General features: G+C 48.1%; 1 protein-coding gene across 1 annotated transcript in view; it reads right to left on the reverse strand.

Moving 5' to 3' along the window:
* ZFAT (zinc finger and AT-hook domain containing) overlaps positions 1–22,107 on the reverse strand; it is a 197,194-nt gene that overhangs the window by 158,628 nt on the left and 16,459 nt on the right. The window contains exon 2 of the mRNA XM_021688474.1: positions 10,152–10,328. Within this exon, the coding sequence (XP_021544149.1) occupies positions 10,152–10,328 (177 nt within the window). The remainder of the gene's footprint in view (positions 1–10,151; positions 10,329–22,107) is intronic.

The following is a 22,107-nucleotide window of genomic DNA, read 5'->3' on the forward strand; positions in this document are numbered from 1 at the left end:
TATAAAATGGTAATCGTAAGTATAGTGCTTTTCTGAGTTCTGTGAATCATTCTAGCAAATTACAGAACTGGAGGGAGTCGTTGGGGTCCCCCAAATTTGCAGCTAGCTGGTTCGAGTAAGGGTGGCCCCGGGGACTCCCAAGTTTGTGGCTGGGGTCAGCAGTCTTGCGGACAACTGTGCCCCGAACCTGGGGTTCAGCACACACAGCAGGACACCCAGTGTTCTCTCCTCGGAGATGTGCCAGAGGGTGCGCGACTCTGCCGCAGTGAGTCTCTCTCCCCGCAGACGGGAGACACCCTGCAGGCAGAGCCCTAGTCCCGACTGTTACGCCCAGCACCTAACCTGGTATCCTGCACAGCGGGCAGGTACGTTAAACTGGCGAGCCGTCTGCAATCTGGCTGTCAAGGAAGAAACACAAAATCAGCCCTGAAAGCTTTGGAAATTCTCTAACACGACGGTGACAAAACTAATCTTACATCTTGCTGCATCCATAATGCAGATGCTCAAGATCAATTAGTTAGCGAAAAATGAAATATTCATAAATGAACTTGGAATAATTTAAAGCGCGGAAAACGAGTTGCTGCCGTCAACTACAAACACAAACATTTCACAGAACTGCTGAGGATTCTGGAACTGGGCAAGGGAAATCTTGTAACCTCTCAATCAAAACCCTGGAATGGGCTTGCCTTCCATTCCCCTTCCTCCTCCGTGAATTCCCTGGTTCCGTCTGTCCGGGAACTCTGATTTGTCCTAAAGACATCTGCCCACTAAACCCCCTCTCCATTCTTTGCCACCCAGATCCCTACACATGGCCCCCAGACCACAGCCTCCTGCCCCGATCCTCCTCGTGTCTCACTACCTCACTCTAGAACATTCCATCGTTCACAACACTCAGACCCGGCTTTCTAGGTCCTTCCTCACATGGCTCAACATGCACACGCATGCACAGCTGTGCTCTCAAGTGCTCAGCAATGTTCCAGACCTCCCTAAATTCGCACAGATAATCCCAGTCTTTTTATGTACCTGTACTGCTTCCCACCGTCTGTGCCCACCTCCTGCATCCCAGTCAGACCCCAGGCCCCCCTTCAAACCCTCAGGTCCTCCTCCACGAGGCCCTCTTTCCCCACCTGTTACACACCCTGAGGGTGAATTCCCAGAGCCCAAGGATGGCAAACAGAGCTGGAGATGCAGGAGACATTTAATAAGTAAATACACGTGGTTTGATGGCAGGAAAAGAAGCCATTTCCTGCGTCCGCAGTTTCCAAAAGGAAGAAAGAGGCGAGCCACCATGCAACCGTTGAGCCCTGCCCCGACGCCATAGTTTGGGGACAACTTCCTCACAGTCAGAGAATCGTCCTTGCAGATCCAAGGCCAAAACTGGCAAGGGACATGAAGAATCAGCCAAAGGTTTTTTAATTCAATCAAAAGACAACATGAGCACCATGAAAAAAATAGCTCCAGGTGACTAAAAATCTAGTAACATAAGCCCTTCATTTGTACATCCCTGAAGTGCGCAAGGCCCTTTCCCAGTTCTTATCTCATTTTACCCCCATAAGAACCTTCAGAGATGGATGCTGCAAATGTAATTTCCTCAACAGGAAAGGAAATAAGGGACTCGAAGGTTCAAAGGGGTTGGCATGCTTTCCAGAAGCTACTGCTGAGCTCACAGAGCCAGGATCCGGGTCTCCCTCTCCCCTGCCCGGCTCTTCCCGCTGGGCCATGTGGCCCTCAGGTAGGCTCTGGACACGTGGAAAGAGGCAGTACTGCATTGAAGAGAACACCAGCTGCAAGACCAGGAGACCAGACGTCCCGAGTTAAATCCGCCCCCCGTGAGCTGCCGACTCTCGTATGAAAAAGAAACACAGAACTGTCTGTTTTATAGTCCCTATCATTAAAAACCATCCATTAAAATGCTGAGCATAGTACTTAGAAGGTGATCAATAAATGGCAACTGCTTATTATTATGGCCATCCTCATTAAAACTCTTGACTTGGACGATTTCCCTGAAGCAACTATTACCTTCCCAACCGGTCGGCCGCCACACCATGTGATTCCTGACTGCACACCTGCTCTTTTCCTTACAGCACGCCTCCCGTGATTTCTTCACTTTGAAGTTTCTCACACACCAAGAAAGCCAACACAGATTTAGGGGCATCCACATTTCATGATGCTGGAGACCAGGGATAAAGCCAGCATCCTCACTCTGCAGCTCAATCCAGTCACGCCAACTCGAGAATTTAGGCAAATCCCAAAACTCTAACACTGTTGGGCCTGACAGTCAATCTCCCTGACATTTACTTCCAACGAGCCCAGGAAGCCAAGGGAAGACAATGAATTATTCATCAGAAACGAGGGAGAGCGGGCCTTTGAGGTTTATGGGGAATGCAGGATCCCCTCCACGGGACAGACGGCAGCTAGCCCCATAACACGGGGCACCAGCGAGGCTGAAGGCACCCACGCCTGCTCCCCGTGGAGGTACCAGCAACAAGGTGGAAACGTCCCGCAAACAAAAGCAACAGCAAGGAAGTAGCGAGCACGTACAATGCAGGCGCCCTGCAAAGAGCTTCACGGGCACTTCCCCGTCCAAACTCGGCAGGAAGCATCAGTATTACTCCCACTGTAGGGAAGAAGACGCTGAGGTTGGAGAAGATAAATCAAGTGGCCCCAAGACACAGAAAACTAAGTGGCAGAGCTAGGCTTTGAACCCACCATTTGCCTCAGAGCGGGTGAACTTCACATTTATGTCCGTTCAGTTAATTTCAGAGCACAGAAATAATACAATCTGACCTCTCCTCTACACTCTGCAGGAAAATGACAACAGTGTCACGGAGCTACAAGCGTCAGTGATCGACTCTTGAACCAGACAACAGATGCATGAAACAGAAGTGGGGGGCTACGAAGTGCATGCTGCGCATACCACGTACTAAGGCATCACGTATTAACATGTATTTATCTTATTACCTTTCCAAAAAACAAGGCCGGCATCTTACGTCCCTTTGCAGATGACAAAAGCCATTTGCCGATGCCACCAGCAGGGCCTCCACAGGTGTGGTGTAGGCGGAGCCCTTCGCGAGGCGCCACGGAGGGCAGGTGGGGGCTGATACCTGGGCCACGCTCCACGAGCCAGGCTGAGCACTGGGCACCGGCTGCGTCCGCCCTGACCATGTTTTCTGCTCGTTCACCCAGAAAGAAAGCCTGTTACTAACTCACCAGCCCAGAATGGGGGCACCTCTTTGTAACCCGCACAAAAGCACCCTGTGTACCAGCCCCAGCCGTGGCAATCACAGGACAGCTCCAGGCCTGGAATAGGAGTCTCCCTGAGTCCGGGATGGGTGCTCTTTAACTAGCCCTATGCTGCTACCGGAGCAGATTAGAGACTCGGGCTTCAGTGGTTTCTGGAACACTGAGTACAGCAATGCCTGTGTACACTCAGACTGACCTGGTCGTGGTAGCTGCCCAGGAGAGACAACACAGAGATTTAAACTTAGACACCAATTGCCACCCTCAGACTAGACTCTGTGACCTCCTCTTTAGCACCCCATCCTTGACCCCAGAGAAGTGCTTTCCCCGCTGCCCTGCATCACTGCCTCTGCCTACCAGCCGCCCGGCAGCCAGGAGGCGGAGGCATCAGGAAGAATGCCCCATGCGCCCTGCGCTCGCAGCACCTGGCAGAGCTTCCAAGCATCTGACAGGTGCATGGTGACTGAATAAAGGGGGGGGGGGGGTGTGAGGGAAGGCAGAGATAAAAGGAGAAGAGTTCCTATGGAAGGTCTGAAAGGGAAAGAAGATGGAAGACCCCGTGAGTTTCAGCTCCAGCAGGCCCCCGTCCCAGCCGCCATCGGGAGGAACGAATGTGCACACACACCCTTACACACCACTCACACCCAAACACACACCCACACACATTCTCAGACACAACCACATACACACATTTTTTCTTGGACCGCAGCCAGAGACCTGATGGGGGAGAGGAGAAAATGAAAGGTTCTTAGGCAGACCACTTCCTACATGAGCAAAAAAGATTAAAAGGCTATAAAATAAACCAAAGGATTTGGGAACCTGCATGTTATAAAGGGAGACCAAAATAATAAATCAATTACTACCCAGTTAAAGGTTTAATTAAACCATTTCAAGTATCTCTCAACTTAAAATGAATTGTGAAGGTTAAACCTGAATAGAAATCATTAGAGAGAAACTAAGCTTCTGGAAGCCTCAAATTTTACGGACTCGCACAAAGAGAAAAAGGAGGACTTGGGAGTTCTTAATGAAAGACTTTTGAAGAAATGTTCTCATATTAAGAGTCTGAGTTTAATTAAAGTCTTAAATACTTTTAAAAATTAAACTGTACAGGCAACTAATCTTCCAGTATACACACACACACACACACACACACACAGGAAATGTGTTCAAGAAAAATTTAAGTCAAAAGTAAATTAGTTAATAAAGGAAAATAATTTTTAAAGTAGCCTGGCAGTAAGAATCTGATTACACCCAGAGCAGTACAAGAGCAGGCAATGCTGTCGGAGCAGCTGGGCCCAGACCCCACTCTCCCACCTACTAAACCAGGCGACCGTGAGCGGGTGGCTGTAAGGCCTCCAGTCTCTGAGCCATATATTCCTCAATCACAAAACCTGGGCACCACCAAGGAAACGGAAGACACGGACAGCACTAGAAACCAGCAAAATCTAACACTTATCTATGAGGATGTGCACGACCAACAGCAGACTATAAGTTCTTCTCAAATGCACGTGGAACATTCTCCAAGAATAAACCACATGTTAGGCCATAAATCGAGTCTCAATAAACGTGTAAGGGCTCAAATACATACATACAAAGTATGTGGGCTGAAATTAGAAATAAACAACTTCTTTAAAAAAAAAAAAAAACCCAATTAAGAAATGGGCAGAGGACCTGAACAGACATTTTTCCAAAGAAGACATGCAGATGGCCAACAGACACATGAAAAGATGCTCAACATCACTCATCATCAGGGAAATGCAAACCAAAACTACAGTGAGATACCACCTCATACCTGTCAGAATAGCTATTATTGAAAAGATAGGAAATAGCAAGTGTTGGAGAGGACGCGGAGAAAGGGGAACCCTCTTACACTGCTGGCAAGAATGCAAGTTGGTGCAGCCCCTCTGGAGAACAGTATGGAGGCTTCTCAAACAATTAAAACAATTAAAAACAGAACTACCCTACAATCCAGAAATTCTACTTCTAGGTATTGAAGAAAACAAAAACACTAATTTGAAAAGATATACGCACATCTTCGTTCACTGCAACATTATTTACAATAGCCAAGATACGGAAGCAGCCTGTGTATCCACCGACAGATGAATGGGAAAAAAAGATGTGTTTTGTATGTGTACACACACACACACACACACACAGGAATATTTCTTAGCCATAAAAAATAATGAAACCTTGCCATTTGCGACAGCACAGATAAACCTAGGGGTATTACGCTAAGTAAAGTAAGTGTGAAAGAGAAAGATAAATACCATATGATTTCACATACATATGGAATCTAAAACAAAACAGAACAGAAACAGACTCATTGTTACAAAGGACAAACTGGTGGTTGCCAGAGGGAGGGATGGGGGATGGGTGAAATACATGAAGGGGATTAAGAGATATAAACCTGCAGTTGTAATATAACTAAGTCATGGAGATGAAAAGTACAGCATAGAAGGGGCACCTGGGTGGCTCAGTCAGTTAAGCATCTGCCTTCAGTTCGGGTTGTGATCCCAGGATGGGATGAAGCCCCACATGGGGCTCCCTGCTCAGTGGGGAGTCTGCTTCCCCTCTCCCTCTTCCCCTCCCCCTGCTCTTGCTCTCGCTTCTGCTCTCTCTAATGAATAAATTTTTAAAACCTTTAAAAAAAAAAAGTACAGCATAGGAAAGATAATCGATAATATTGTAATAACTTCAGTGACAGATGGTGACTAGGGCCATCGTGGTGATCATCTCATAACGTATAAGAATATCGAAACACTGTTTTATATACCCTGACTAATGTAATCATGTATGCCAATCAAAATTTAATTTTAAAAAAGAAAGAACAGAAAGAAATTTGTGAAACTCAAAAATACATGGAAATTAAATGACGCTCTGAAATAACGAATAGGTCAAAAAGGATATCTTCAGGGAAATTAGGAAATAATGCTGAGATGATCAAAAGGAAAACACGACATACAAACATTTGTGGGATTCAGTGAGAGCAGGTTCACAAGGCTGTAAATGCCTGTGTGAGACACAGAAAGATCTCCAATCAGTAGCCTATTCTTCCAACCCAAGAAACCAGAGAAAACAGAAGCAAACCAAATGCACAGCAAGAAGGACAAAAAGTAAAAATTAAACAGAAAAACAAAAGATAAAAATAAAAAAACTGACAAACTTTTAGCTAAACTCACCAAGAAAAAAGAGGTAAGACTCAAATAGCTAAAATCAAGAATGAAAGATGGAACATTACTGCTCATCTTACAAAAAAAACTTTTTTTAATTCTCAGGGATACTATGAATAAGTAATTATATGCCAAAAAATCAGAGAACTTTGATGAAATAGAAAATTTCCACATACCACTGAAAGGAATTCAAGAAGCAACAGAAAATATTCATATACCTGTTGGAAGCAAAGAAACTGAATCGGTAATCCAGAAACTTCCCACCCAAAGCCCAGAACTAAAGGGCTTCACCGGTGAATTCTATCAAACATTTAAGAAGAAGTAACACCAACACTTCAAAGATCTTCCAAAAAACAGAGGAGGAAGGGACACGTCCCAACTCATTCTGGGAGGCCATTATTACCCTGATTCTAAAACCAAAGACATCAGAGAAATGATCCTACATAAGATCTCTGAATATAAACTCAAATTTCTTCATCAATGTCCTAGGCAAACCAGCTCCAGCAGCACATGAAAAAGGATTATGCAATATGACCAAATGGAACGTATCCCAGGAACGTAAGAGTGGTTCAGGGTATGAAAATCCATCCACATAAATCACCGTATTCATGCAATGAGGGGGAGAAAGAACACACGGTCACCCCCACTGAGTGATGGACCATGGCTGCAGGGCAGGTTCAGTAGGGAGACGGGCCTGGTGGGCTGGCTGTCCGGGAGACAAAGAGGAGGATGGGTCTCAAGGAAGAGGGGGCCCTGATGGCCTCCTGAGCAGAGAGCCGTACCTTTCACTAACATCGGTAACAAGGGCAAGGGTAGAAGTCAGCATACAAGTATCAGAAACCACTGACGCACAGGATTCCAGGAGGAGATCTATCTGTTCTCTTATCATTTGCTCATTATTTATAAATGAAATGAAAAATTCAAATTATTTCATCTCATTCACATTTCATTTTAGTTGGAAGAAAAATCTTAATAAGCAAAGCTGAATAAAAACAGAATTAAAACTTTGTAACCACCTTTCTCAAAGTTCTCGACCCATTAATCCATGTGACTTCTGTCTGCCATATGAATTTTACAAAAGAGATTATCCCCTCTTCTGAGTTTATAGATGCTCAACCCCAGAGGCAACATTCAAAGTTCCTGACCAAAGCTCTGGTTCCATCTGTCCATTAAGCCACACTCTTTGGAAGTCCGATGTATCTTAACCACTCAGCTGTGGGGAATGTGGATGTCACTGGGAGTCCTCCAGGGAGGTCTGGACGGATGAGCCTTACTCACCGCCCCCCGCCCAGACTGGGCGGCAGAGGGCGAGGTGGCTGAACTGTGAGGGCCCTGGCATTAGGCAGATTCTTTTTTTTTTTCCAGCTTTACTAAGGCATGACTGACAAACCAAAATTCTATATATTTAGTTTATACAATATGCTTTTTTAAGGTACACAAGATGATTTAATATACATGTACACTGTGAAATGTTCACCACAGACAACAATAGCAACCATTTTTTTCTTTTGGTGAGAACACTTACGATCTACTCTGTCAGCAACTTCAAGTACGTAATACAGTATTGTTAACTAGAAGCCCCATACTGTACATTAGATCCCCAGAACGTATTCAGCTCAAAGTCTGTACCTCTTGACTACCATCTCCCCATTCCCCCGACTCCCTGGCAACCACCGTTCTACTCTTTGGTTCTATGAATTCAGCTATTTTAGATTCTACATATATGTGAGATCATACAGTATTTGTCTTTCTGTGTCTAGCTTATTTCACTTAGGATAATGTCTTCCAGATTCTCCCATGTTGCAAATGGCAGGATTTCCTCCTTTGGCATGGCTGAATAATATTCCTCTGTGTGTGTGTGTGTGAGAGAGAGAGAGAGAGAGAGAGAGAGAGAGAGAGAGAGAAAGAGACAGACTTTCTGTATCCATTCTGTATCCATTCATCTGCTGAAACTTAGGTTATCTATTGTGAATAAAGTTGGGAAGAACATGGGGGTGTGGATATCTCTCCACGATACTGATTTCATTTCCTTTGGATATATTTCCAGAAATGAGATTGCTGGATCATGATATTATTCGATAGATTATCAAAGATAATTCTATCTCTACTTTTCTGAGGAACCTCCATCCTGTTTTCCACAGTGGCTACACCAGTTTGCATTCCTGCCAACAGGGCACAAGGGTCCCTTTTCTCTACATCCTCGCCAACACTTATCTCGTCTTCCTGAGGACACAGCCATTCCCAACAGGTGTGAGGTGAGAGCTCACTGCAGTTTTGACTTGCATTTCCCTGATGGTTAGTGACACTGAGCATCTTGTCATGCACCTATTGGTTATCTGTATGCCTTCTTTGGGAAAATGTCTGTTCAGGTCTTTTGCCCGTTTTTAATCAGGCAACTGGTCGATTCTTAATGCCCAGTTGGCCTCCCTCCCCCTCCTTTTCCCCAAAGGAAAGAGACTCAAATGTGTCACGAGGTCCGTGACAGGGCTGAAACGCCGTGGACCCACCACACCGGGCTGCTAGGGAGGAAGACACGAATACTCCTGCTTCTCCTCATTCGCCACCACTGGTTTCAAGGGCTGGGTTTTCTTGGTTTCATCTCACGCCACCAACAGTAACCAGCAGAACTTCTCAACAACTTAATCCTCTGTCAGGTGTATTTCTCTGAGCTCCCTGGGAATGGCCAGAGGGACTCATTAACCAAAACATTTTTTGTCTGGAGTCTCTCCTTGTTAACGATGTCAGACAGATGATCAATAAGCCAGCCTGGTTAGAAATGCCAGTCTGAATATTCCCAGGAAAGAGCAAGCGGTTATCGGTGTGGCTAATGAATCCTGTGATGGAACAGACTATCCTTCTGCACAGGAGACTGGCTGTTGTCCCTCATCATATAAAAATAGTTTTCTGGGGGCTTTTTAAACTGCTGTTTGCAGCCATGCCTCCTCTACTTCATATTTTCTTTGTCTGTGGGGACCTAATTACAGTGTCTCGACGGTTTCTCTAAGCCAGCCACCTGCCGCAGCGGATGCCATTCAGCGGGAGATGCCTGGACACTGCACACAAGATGGATCTCACTCCGCACACTGCCTGCAAACCCGAAGGATTCCGTGCAAATCAAAGCTTCGCCGCTGGAATCCTTATTCCAGGTTTACACGCTCGGTTCAGAAATGCTGTGCCTCAGGTTGTATATTCTTTCACATTAAACACGTCTGTTATAATAGCTTCCCTTTACTGTCTTCTGTGTGGGCGTCATCCGGTGCCACAGGTAACATCCCCTGGCTTCATCCCCAGCGCCCACCTGTGACAGGCATATTTATCTTCATTTGTCAGATAAGCTCAGGGAGGCTCAGAGAAGTCACGTCGTTTGCTTCAGGTAATGCAGCTCGCGGGTCCTAGGGCCGGGTTAAACCACACTCATCTGACAAGCTCACGCTTTCTGCACTGTGGGACGCCATCACCTCGTCTCATGCACTCCTTCCTTCCTCCATTCGTTCATTTCTCCTTCTACAGCCAGGCGCTGGAGAAGCACCCAGAGGCCAGGTGCGGTGAATTCAAAAACACACTCTTATTTGAGCAGACCTACAACTGGACAAGTATTAACTGCGGGAAATGTGAATGTTCTGGGTTTCCGTGCCCACCAAAGAGAGACCCAGCATCAAAGTACCTGCGAGCAAATCACCACTACCACCAATGGGCACACCCGTGACCACGGCCCCTCACCCGGTACCCCAGGCCCCTTACCATCTCCGCTTTTGCTTGGGTTGGTAGGCTCAGGAGTGCTCAGAGGTCTGAGGGGAATGATGATTTCATCAACATTAACCCCTTCTTCTGTGTGCTTCTCAGAAACGTGGGACAGCAGCTCCGACTGGCTGGGTGAGAAAAGGTTACAACATTTGCACATGAAGATGGCCGTGTTTTCTGTAAGAAAAAAAAAGCAAACGATGTTATTTCATCTTAACGAAAACAACAATTGCTTCCAATCGCCAAAAAAAGTACTGAAGGCTGCCCTTTTGAGCCATGGCCAGTCTCCAACACACTGTGTCCCTCTCGTGGACACCTCCAGGCCAGGCAGCTCACTTTTAACTTCAGGTGGCCCCAGCTGCCAGAAAATTCTTTCTTCAGAACTTCCAAAACCTCAGTCCTTCTGGATAGTGTCTATTTTGGGAAACCCCCACCCCAAACCATTACCCAAATCTACCCAACAGCCCAGATTCCAGCATTGACATGGCAAGGTAAAATAAACAAGGAGGAAACTGCAAAACCAAAATCCAACCTTCAAATGAATGAACCTCGATGACAGCAATTAAGTGCTCTAGCTAGGCTCTCTCAAATTAGGCACAAGGGAAAATTGATCAAAACAGCATTTCTCAAGAGCCAAGACACCTTTTGCTGGCTGGCACAGGGACTAAAAACAAGAAGAATGGGAATCTGTTGATTTTTTTTAAGCCACCTAATTCCTATTTGAAAGCATTACCACCATTCACAAGTATTTACTAATAGTCCATTATTTTCATCCCATTATACTAGGCAGGAAGACGTAATGGGAAAAGGCTCCTTTCTGAGTCTAAGATAATTGTAGGTACATAGAGGAATATTAAATTTAGGATCAAAAAACTAATTAAAAGCTAGATCTTTTTTTAACAGTGCAAAGAAGAACCGGTATGATGGAAAAGACAGTGGCTTTGAAGCCAGACGAACCCAGATTACATTCCCAACCCTGTCCCTAAATGCTGTAAAGTGGGGTGATCTTCGAGAACAGCAATAACCTCTCAGCTGCTGGAATGCACTAGGAGAAGCAGCGAACCTGCCTACTCAGCAGTGGGGACGCTGTGAACCACGGTCCTGACTCTGTCCAGCTCTCCACCTACCGTGTGCCCTCACCCACCTCACCCACGCCGCTGGACAGCTGAAAATCTACACCCACACTGCCTGCCTCCCCTCACCCTCATCGGCCTCAGGGGGACTCCTGGCGCTGCCTGGCAATCATACAAGGTCTCCGGGCCACCTGCTCTCTGTGGAGGCTGGACAGATGCATGGCAATCCTAGATGATCTCTAGGCCATCTGCTCTCCATTGACGGTGAACAATGTTTCGTACCGCTCCACTCCACCCCCCATCCTCACACTGGGCTGCTGACCTATACCGCACAAAGCCGCCAGAAGACAGCTTCCGCGAGCTTCCACCACCACGCCTGCCCTGGCACCTGCGTCCCCCGCCACCCACCCAGCCTTGCCCCAGTTGGTATGAGGGTTGACACCAGCAATGGCACCGAAAGTGCATGTGGGGGGGGGGGAATCTGTGGGAGCGGGCCACCCCAGTGCAGGCCATGTTTTTTTTTTAAAGATTTTATTTATTCATGAGAGGCAGAGAGAAACAGAGGGAGAAGCAGGCTCCCAAGGAGCAGGGAGCCCGATGCGGGACTCGATCCCAGGACCCGGAGATCACGACCTGAGCCGAAGGCAGACGCTCAACCATCTGAGCCACCCAGGCGCCCGCAGGCCACATTTTTATCACCGACATTGTTTAGTACCGGTGGCTCAGGGAAATGAAGAAACAAAAAAGCAGGCCAACATTTAAATGTTGTTACTGCTTTAAAATTCTCTAAAGAGGGGCGCCTGCGTGGCTCAGTCGTTAAGCGTCTGCCTTCGGCTCAGATCATGGTCCCAGGGTCCTGGGATCGAGCCCCGCATTGGGCTCCCTGCTCCGTGGGAAGTCTGCTTCTCCCTCTCCGACTCCCCCTGCTTGTGCTCCCTCTCTGGCTCTCTTTCTCTCTGTCAAATAAATAAAATCTTTAAAATAAATAAATAAATAAAATAAAATTCTCCAAAGACAACTCACCCCTAGTGCCTGCACCTGGGAGGACCGCACCCACAGCACACCCTGGAAGGCCACTGGATACGTGTGGTCTGTGGGCACTGAACCCCAACCCCTCCCACACAGTGACAGTGTTCCAGAAACTTCTGCTTCTTTCTCCAGACCACCAATTCTTCCTCTCTGCCACTGCTACATGCTTATTTTTCCCAGCTTAAAACAAAAATCTTTCTTGATCTCCCCTCCCCTGCTCTCCCCCACCCCATTTTTCTCCTCCTCTTTGAAGCAAGACTCCCCTACCAGAAGAGGAGACCAGACAGAAAGGCAGTGGGCGAACCTGACATTGCCACAGTGAGGACAGAACCCTGCAAGGCACCGAGGCTGCAGGAACAGATCTCCCTCTGGATCCAAAGGAAGGGTTCCTCCATGAACAAGCAGGTGGAGTAATGACCTAAGAGAATTCTTCCCTACCAAACAACACAGGAAACAGAAATTTAACAAAGCAGAACATTGCTTCATCAATGAAAATCTCTCAAGAATACTGTCAATCGATATTTTATTTTTTTCCAAGAAATGCTTTATTCCTAAAGAACCCAAAAGCCTTCCCATTCAAACAAGACTTCTTTTCTTTATACGAGGCCATGTTGTTTTCAACGTGCTTCCTTTCCTGCTGACCCTACCACGATCCTACGATTTAGGCAAAAAAGGGTTTGCAAAGCCCCTTCTACAGGCAAGGAAACTGAGCCTGAGAGAGGAGAGCAGCTTGCCCGAGTCACGGTGGGCAGGAAGCAGAGAGCAGACTCTTTGCCACCTGCTTCTGACATGAGCTGAGTGTGGCCACACATCTTGAGTGGAGTTCCTTCAAGTTAGGCTAAAATACTCACCGTGGGCCAGCAGCGTCTGAAATGACAATCATCCCCGAGAGCATAATCCCAGCATCATCCATCAATTTCTTTCGTGCTCATTCCAGCTGAGTAGTGAGCAGTGGCCACAGGCGGGCCCCCCGGAGGCCCCGCGGCAGAGGGCCAGCTCCAGCATGCGGCCCGCCACGGAGGGGGACACGGACACACCAACTGCATCGTACGGTTTCTACGAAGCCGCTTCCCAACAGACCTCTACGTGGTACTGATTTTGGTGACGCTCTCAGGAGAAAGGGAATCCTATGACATTTAGCAGAGCAGAACTTTTGGGGACCACAGAGTATATAGTGAGGGGCTCAGTCGACAGGCACACCAGGCCCCATATGGAGACGAGATAAATAAAACGACTTCTGCATCTACGCAGGACAGAGTGTGGGAGGCTACTGTCAGTCAGTCTGCTACCCGACTGTTCCACACCACGGGACGGCTGGGGTGGCACCTGGCCCTGGCCCATGTGCTTCCCAAGGCCTGCAGCGCGTCTGCTCTGTTAGAGAGGTGGAGACTAGACCCGGAGCTTCCAGGGGCGGCCGGGGAGATAAGGACGCATGACCCAGGAGGACCGTCACGTCACTGAGGGCGTGGACAGAGACGAGCCCGCGGGACCCAGGCGGCTGAGAAGCTGGCTTCCCCTCGGCCACGCGGCCAGAGAAGCACAGAGTCAGGGTGGAACACAGCTTTACCGGACCCAGGCCCTGGGTCTCTGTGGTGCCACATGGCCCTTCCCAGGAACGCAGCCCCGCAACCGCCAACAGGACCACGCAACTATGCCCCTGAGCTGCGCCAGTGGCTGGGCTCTGTTTTGCCACCGACCATGCAGTCTTGTATTTTTTTTTCAGATTTTATTTTTAGGTAATCTCTACACCCAATGTGGGGTTCGAACTTCAACCCTGAGACCAAGAGTCACAGCGCTCTACTGACTGAGCCAGCCAGTCGCCCCGATGCAAGCTTGTATGTTTAAGAGCAGCTGGTTCCGGAAGCCCAGACAGAATACACAGTGTTCTCTCTGGAACATAATCTGTGACTGTCCCCCCAGCCTCCAACCGGGAGGGAAACCGTGCACTCTTTGGAGATGCTCATAAAGCAGGGTATAAACAGCAAAATGCCAAAACATGCAAAGAAAGCGTCCAATCAGGCTGCATCCCCCAAAATATTAAGAATTGTTATTCCACCAAAACAACAACAAAGGAGCTCTTTTCATTTTTTATAGGAGACTAATACGGAAAAATGTATCTTATACCCTGAAATATAATCATAATTATGTTGTCAGCTAATTTTGATAAAGATGCTATAATTTGGATGCATTTTTAGGTCCAATTACTGTGTACTCACCCTCAACAAAAGGATTCAAAGAGAAAACCACATGTTCAGTACAAGGAAAATCACAGAAGTCTGGAGTTTGGGTGTTCCATTTCCATGAAATACCTGCCAGTTTTCAACCAGCTACTCTGTACTATTAAGAAATCTTAAAATAACTGCATAAACAAGTCCTCATTTCTGAACTCTGACTTGCAGACAGTCCTGGCCAGGAAGAGCCACATCCTGTCCGTGACCTCTGACTTGTACCTGTTTACCCCCGCCCTGCTTGGGGACCCAGGGATGAGCAAGCCTCTGACCCCACTGCCTGAAGGAGGTCATGAAGGAGCTCATAGGTCCGGGGAGGTTGGTCAGGCCCCTTTGCCGCTGGGGAGGGTCACTGGGGGCAAACAGATCCCACCCCCTCCTCTGACCACAGGCAATACAACGTGTCAGCTGAAGCTGGCCTGCTCCTGAGGGACACTGCCCCCAAAATCTCAGGTCCTTGAGTAAACAGGCAAAGAGCATCACCTCAGCCTTGAGCGGAGGCCACATACTCCAGCCAGCTCACAGGACGGCCCAGCCCTGCACATAATGAAGGGCGGCCTTTCCCTTCTGCTGTTCTTTCTAAGTCCACCTCTTCTGGGAGGCCAAGGTGGGATGACAAGAGCAAGATAGGATTTGGGCATTCCGGGTCTCCTGTTCCTGTAACAGAGCTTCTTCTTATGATTGTCATTATTTATGACAGAAGTTACAGTAGGAATACGTGCTCCTTGTAAAACAGCTAAGTAATACAAAACCCCACAGAATAGAGACGGCTCCCTTATCATCCCCTTCAGAACAAGGGCATCACTGAGCAGTTTGGTGTGCATCCTTCCAGACCTTTTGCCATGCATCCCAGGGAGACAGGGAGACAAGAGAAACCTTGAGCATGCCCACCCTTTCCCTCCCCTCAGGGGCCCTAGTGCTCTGGCCCCTCCACGCTCCCTCCACCTCCCCTGGGATCCTGCTCCCAGCACTGAGCTCAGCACGAGAGCTGCCCCACAAGAGCCGGAGCCCGTGACCACGCTGTGGCCCACCCCCCAACCCTGCTGGCCTTTGCAGTGCCAGAAGCCAGGACTTCCACCTGACCCCGCGTTAACGAAACACCCTTCCCACTCCGCCTGGGCCGGCGTCAGAGGAGGCCCAGCGTAGGGTCAGGACTTTCTGTACCTCCTTACCACTGTGCACTGTAGGCTACCGGGGAGCAGGACGGAGGCACTCCCGGCCTTCCTAGTCAGGGCTGGTATCGCAGGGGTCCCGTGGGGAGCCTGAACCCCCATCCTGCCCAGTAGTACTGGGGAGCACCTTCTCCCGGGCATCCGCAGAGGCCGAGAAGGGAGCCTGGACTTCTACCCTCCCTGGCAGTGACAAGGCCGTACCCCACTTCTCCACCAGGGCAGTGTCAGAGGAGTCTGCTGAAACAGAAGATTTAAATAAGATCCAGACTCTCGTAACACCGAAGATGCCCAGGATTTGATCAAAAATCATTCCTCGTAATTTTTCAAGAATCAGGAAAATCTCAAGTTGAATGACAAGGAACAGTCATGACACCCACACTAGATGATACAGATATCAGAATTATCTGACAAAGATTTTAAGGCAGCCATCACAAAAACAATTTAATGAGCAAGTATGAACAGGCTTGTAACAAATGCAAAAGCAGAATGTCTTCAGCAAAGTAAGGGAAAATATAAGGAAAAAACAAATGGAGATTTGAGAACAGAAAAATACAATCACAAAAACTCAACGGATGGGCTCAAAACAGAATGGAAAAGACAGAGGAAAGAATCAGTGACCTTGAGGATGGAACAAGAAAACAGACTGGAAAAAAAAAACTGAACAGGGTCTCAGGGATGTGTGGGACTATGACAAAAGATCTAACGTGTGTGTGGTCAGTGTCCCAGGACGGGAGAAAGACAGCGGGGCTGGAAAAGCATTCAAAGAAATAATGGCTGAAAACTTCCCAAATCTGGCAAAAGACACAAACCCCCATATTCTAGAAGGTCAGCAAACCCCCAACACGATGAACCCAGAGAGAACTGTGCCAGGGCCCATTATCACCAAAAGTCTGAAAACTAGACCCAAAGAAAGCCGGAGACAAGCTGCTGTGGGAGAAGCCATTCGAGCCCAGAGGACCCCCATCAGACGCGATGAGGGCCACAAGGAAGTGGCGTGTTGTTCGAGAGGGGTAAGGAAGCAACTGCTCCCCTAGATCTCTACATCCAGCACAAATAGCCCAGAAATAAAGGGGGGACCTTGGCATTCCCAGAGCAAGGAAAACTAAAAAAAACTTGTTGCCCAGCAGACTTAACCTCAAAGAACAGCTAAAGGAAGTTCTCTAAATAGAAAGGAAATGAAACAACAATGCATTTGGGACATCAAAAGGGGGAAAAGTACAAAGGAAAATGTAAAACTATGGGTAAATACATCAGATTTTCCTCTTCCTTTTAGTCTTCTAAATTATTTTTGACAGTTGAAGCAAAAACAGTAATTCTGCCCGATGTGTTTCTCAATGTCTGCGGAAGAAACGTTTACAATTGTGTCATAAAGGCTAAAGGGGGTAAAAAGGGTAACATTTCTACTCCTCACTCAAACTGGCAAAACGTCCACAAACAGTTCTGCATCTTGACCACAGGGCGGCTACACGCCTCCACACACATGATAAAAATGGACTAGAACTAGGCACGCACGTTGGACTAGAACTAGGCACGCACGTCGTACGTACCAAATCGATCTCTTGCTTTGGATATTGTGCAATAGTTACATGACATGTAACCACTGGGTTGAGACGATGAAAAAGTTCTGGAGATGCATGGTGCTGACGGCTGCCCAACACAGTAAATGTGCTTAATGCCACTAAAAAATGGTCAAAGTGGTAAATTTCATGGTATGTGTATTTTACAAAAACAAAACCAAATGTAACCACTGGAGTAAATCAGGTAAAGGGTACATGAGACCTCTCTGTACTTCCTGTGAGTTAATTCAAATACAAAATTAAAACAAAACAAAACTGTGGCAAATAAAACATACCAATGGCTACCAGGGTGGATCCTCTGGAAAGGACACCGAATTTGAGAAGCAGCACGTATCCTGCTTGGTGAATCCACAACCCCATCCAATCCCAAACACCCTACGAGGAATGGAGGAACACGGGGCTTGGAAGGGTGGAGTGAGGCGGCTCCACGGATACCTACGGGTCGGTCCTGGTTCCCACGCCCACCACCTCTGGGAGGCGGTGGGGTGATGAGGGCTCTGAAGGGCTGGCACCCCAAGTCTCTGTCAAGTACCTCCCACACCACATGCGCTCAATCACCTGCAGCCAGAGCCCCACCCAGCCCCGCGCCATCCATCTTCCCCTAAGTAATGCTACTGCTGGGGACACAGTAGGCACTCAATAAATGTTAGATGAATTGAGTGACTACAAACATGCTGAAACATTTATCAATACCCACAAGAAGACAAAATGCTACATTACTAGACTATTGGATTACTCTATTTAAAAGCCTGAGTTTAAAAAACTCTCCTCCTTCCTCTCCTTGATTAGTATAAATCATCCTCCCTGCTTTGTAACTATCTTTTACTTGGATTGATTAACTTTAAAGAAAGAGAGTCCAACAGCCAAAAGCTCAGATCCCATTAAATTATCTATCTTATGAAAAGACTAGGGTGGCAAATTCTTCCAGAGTTAAATATTTTTGTTTTCTTGTTTTTCACTTGCCCTTAAGTTATTAAATTCATAAGAGCTGGCAGCTTCCCAATGGGAGTGGAAATATTTTAACAACATAAAGCCAGATTGTTGTCATATCCAATGTAATGAAAAAAGTCTCACTGTGCAGCTCAGTACAACTTAAAATACCTTTTTCTTTCATCTTCAGGAAAAGAGGCTTGGGTTAGGACAAAACATTATTTTCCATTTAGTTTATTGTACAGAGCCTTCAACCAGCTGTGGATATGCTATATACATCATCATCATCACCACCACAATTATTGAGAACTTGCTGTAACCAAAGCACAGGGAATTCAAAGGCGAAGAAGTAGAAGAGCAGGAAGCTCCAATCAATTACACCCTCACCGTGAGCGGGCACCATGCCAGGCTCATGCTGGGCGCACTAGATCTTCACAGCAATTCTAAGAAACAGGTTTTATTATTGTATTTCCTCATCTAAGACATCTATTTTAAGAGGCACTGATATTTTACATACCATTCAAAAAGATTAAAATGCTGCCAAATAAACTAAGACACACTGGTTTCTTATCACACAGATTGTAGGATTTTAGAGACGCTACAGTGTGAGCCTCTGAATCAGTGAGGCTGGGTAACGCTTCCAGATTCCCATGAAAGCGCAGCTCGGTCCCAGGGCTGGGGAGGGTGGGCGTGAACCTGGGAAAGCCTGACTCCCAACCCCTGCTCTTGTCCCGGAAGGCCCCACTTCCCCTCCCAGCACCCCCAACGCACACTGGGGCTGGGGGCCCCACTTTCAGGCTTAGTTCAATGACAGCACTTGAAACCCTGCTTTCCAGAAAGAGAAGACAGACGTTTTCTGAGTACCAGGCACTTTTCACACCCCATCACGTTTAATCCTGACAAGCAGGGCTGCGGCTAACGTATAAGATACCTCCTCAAGAAAGGGGGAAACGCACCCCTTCCTCAAGACACTAGCTCCCCCTGTCAGAAACTGGTCACAATATCCTGAATTTCTTGGAATAAGACACTTTACTACCACTTGCAGAGAACTGTCACATCTATGGAGTGAATGAGTCCCCTTAGATGTGGTGCCCTGGTGCAGTGTGCAACCTGCACAGCTGTACAAAGTGGCCCTGCTACGTAAGTCAGCCACAAAGATATCATCATCCCATGTTACAGATGAGGATGCCAAAACTGGTACAAGACGATCAAACTCGGGCCTACCTGGTTCCAAAGCCACCTGGTCGATGCACAAGAAACTTACAAATTGGGAAGAAACACAGACTGTACATGCATGCGTGTGGTTGTGTGTGTACACAGGAACATACCTACCACACGCCACAGGAGAGCACAGGGAAAACGCAGAAATCCCACGGCTGAGGCAACTGGGGAAGACTGCTCGGGGGAGGGACAGGGACCTGGCCCAGGAGGTGGTGGCACAGCTGGAGGCCAAAGGAAGCTTCCACAAAAAAGGAGCGGAGGTTGGCCAGCCAGTGGGGGCAGAACCCAACCCTTCAATACCGTTAGAGTAAAGAGGGGGAGAACAAATTCAAGGCAGGGGGGCACACTGGCACGCATCCGGGAGGTGGGCAGCCACCCTGGTCCCCCGAAAACCCACCAGAGAAGCCTGCCACACAAATCAAGTCTGCGGCTGAGATGGGTCCTGAGGGCTTCCAAGTGGGAACTCTAGAGAAAAGGTTTTCCATCTGGGTGACTGGGGCCTGCTGTTAGCCTGCAGGGGAAAGCCAGGGAGCCGGGGCTGAGGACATGGAGTGCAGGCTCCAGACTCCTTTCTTCACCATCCAGCCCCAACAGCAACAACCCAGCAACAGGGACTGGCTCTGGGCAGGCAGATTATGCAGGCCAGGTCTTTTTAATTCTCAGACTCAACAGTTCTTCAGATCTTCCACAGTCGTGATTACATGTGTAATCCAAGAAAGAAAGGAGATTTTTAACCGCCCCCCCCCCCAAACTGATATTAGAAATAAAGAGAGAGTAAGGAACAAAATAAGGTCTCCCCTTGGGGAAGGAAGACATTGACCCCAGGCAGCCTGGGCCGAACACTGGCTGGAAGAAGAAGGGAGGCCACAGCTGCCAACATTGAGCAGGAGACACGAATTCTGGACACAGGACAAAACGTTTCCCATGTCTGATGGTGTTTTGGTGTTTCTCCCGGAGGTGATTAGACATCTGACTGGGGGGACAAGGGTGACTGGGGACATTATGCCTTATGCCTCTCTGCCATTCTCTAATGGAACGTTAGCTTGAAAATTGAAAGCGCATAGTGTTCAGGGGCGCCTGGGTGGCTCAGTCGGTTAAGCGTCCAACTCAGGTCCTGATCTCAGGGCCATGGGATCCAGCCCCACATCGGGGTCTGTGCTCAGTGCTGAGTCTGCTTGAGATTCTCTCTCTCCCTCTGACTCTCCCCCGGGCTCCCATGTACACTCGCTCTCTAAAATAAATAAATCAATAAAATCTTTAAAAAAAAAAAAGACTGCACAGTATTCAGAAACTAAAAAAGAAGAAAGAAGGGGGGGTGGGAAGGAAATCGATTTAACCAGTAGAGCAAGATAGATTTAGATTGGGAATCGATAAGGAAAAGGCATTCTTGACACAAGAATGTGTCAAGTTATGCCCACCACAACGACATGCCTGGTGGGTGGGGACAGCCGAGGCTGGAGGTGCCAGATTCCAGAACTACAAATGGGTGGGCTAGGTGCACAGGGGACCCGGGATCAGGGGAGGCTGGACAGGAAAAGGCACTGGAGCTCCCAGAGCTGGATGTTCTAGAAAATTCCCACGTGTCAGCCACGGGAAGGGGAGGCATCAAGACCTCATGGCCTCAAGTGACAGCCACCACCTCCCCTGCCCTCCCCAGCAGCAGAACAGTATGACACTGCCTCCTTCGCTCACACAGACCTTCACGTCTGTGATGGCACTTGATCCTCCCCGCTGACCGGAGAAGGAGCTAAGTGCCACCCAACCACCACCACCACCATCGTCATCCCCAGTTTATGGAGGAGAAAGCTAGGGCTCAAAGAAGTTAGCCAGCTGCCAAGGAGCCCAGCCAGATAAATCACAAAGTCAAAACTTGACCAAGACCTTGCAATGGGCTGCCTGCCTGGTGGCCAACACTGTGCTGGGACAGACGTGTTTACTTCCTGTGACAGGACATCAGGTCACTGCAAGGAACACAAGCCCGGGTCCCCAGCCCACAGCCCACATCACAGAGACCTTTCTAACGATTAATTACAACTGAGAAGACGAGCTACACCAAAAGGGGGACTTCGCTCTCTGTGTGTGTTAATAATTTACTACTGCAATTCATTCCAGGGAGCAGTAAGCTGGGGAAATGAGAGCGCCAGACGCGGGTGCGACTCCCTCCCTGGGACCACACACGTAGTAAGATGCCCACTGCACGGCCTGGCAACAGGTCTAGAACGAGGGAACAGAGAACCACCACATACAGGACAAAGAGCTTTTTTTAGCAAAAAAACAAAAACAACAACAAAAAAAGGAAAACAAAAACGGGTTGTTACCAACAGGCAGGAAATGAGCGGGCGCCATACACGTGCTAGCGGCACCCTCTGGTGGTCGATCAGGGCACTGCAGCCTCCATTCCCGGGATGGAAGAAGTGGACCACAGTGAAAATGTGGCTAACATTTACTGATCCCTAATTCTGGCAGGCACCACAGTTTGCCCGTCACCCACTTAACCTTCACATTAATCCAGTGGGGGAGGGACTGCTATCCCCACTTTATTTTTTTTAATATTTTACTTATTTGAGAGGGAGAGAGAGCACACGAGCGCAAGAGCAGGGGGTGGGAGAAGCAGACTCCCAGCTGAGCAGAGAGCCCGATGCGGGGCTGGATCCCAGGACCCTGAGATCGTGACCTGAGCCGAAGGCAGACGTTTCACCGACTGAGCCACCCAGGCGCCCCGAAGC

This window comes from Neomonachus schauinslandi, chromosome 4 (assembly GCF_002201575.2).
Source record: "Neomonachus schauinslandi chromosome 4, ASM220157v2, whole genome shotgun sequence".
Lineage (NCBI taxonomy): Eukaryota > Metazoa > Chordata > Mammalia > Carnivora > Phocidae > Neomonachus > Neomonachus schauinslandi.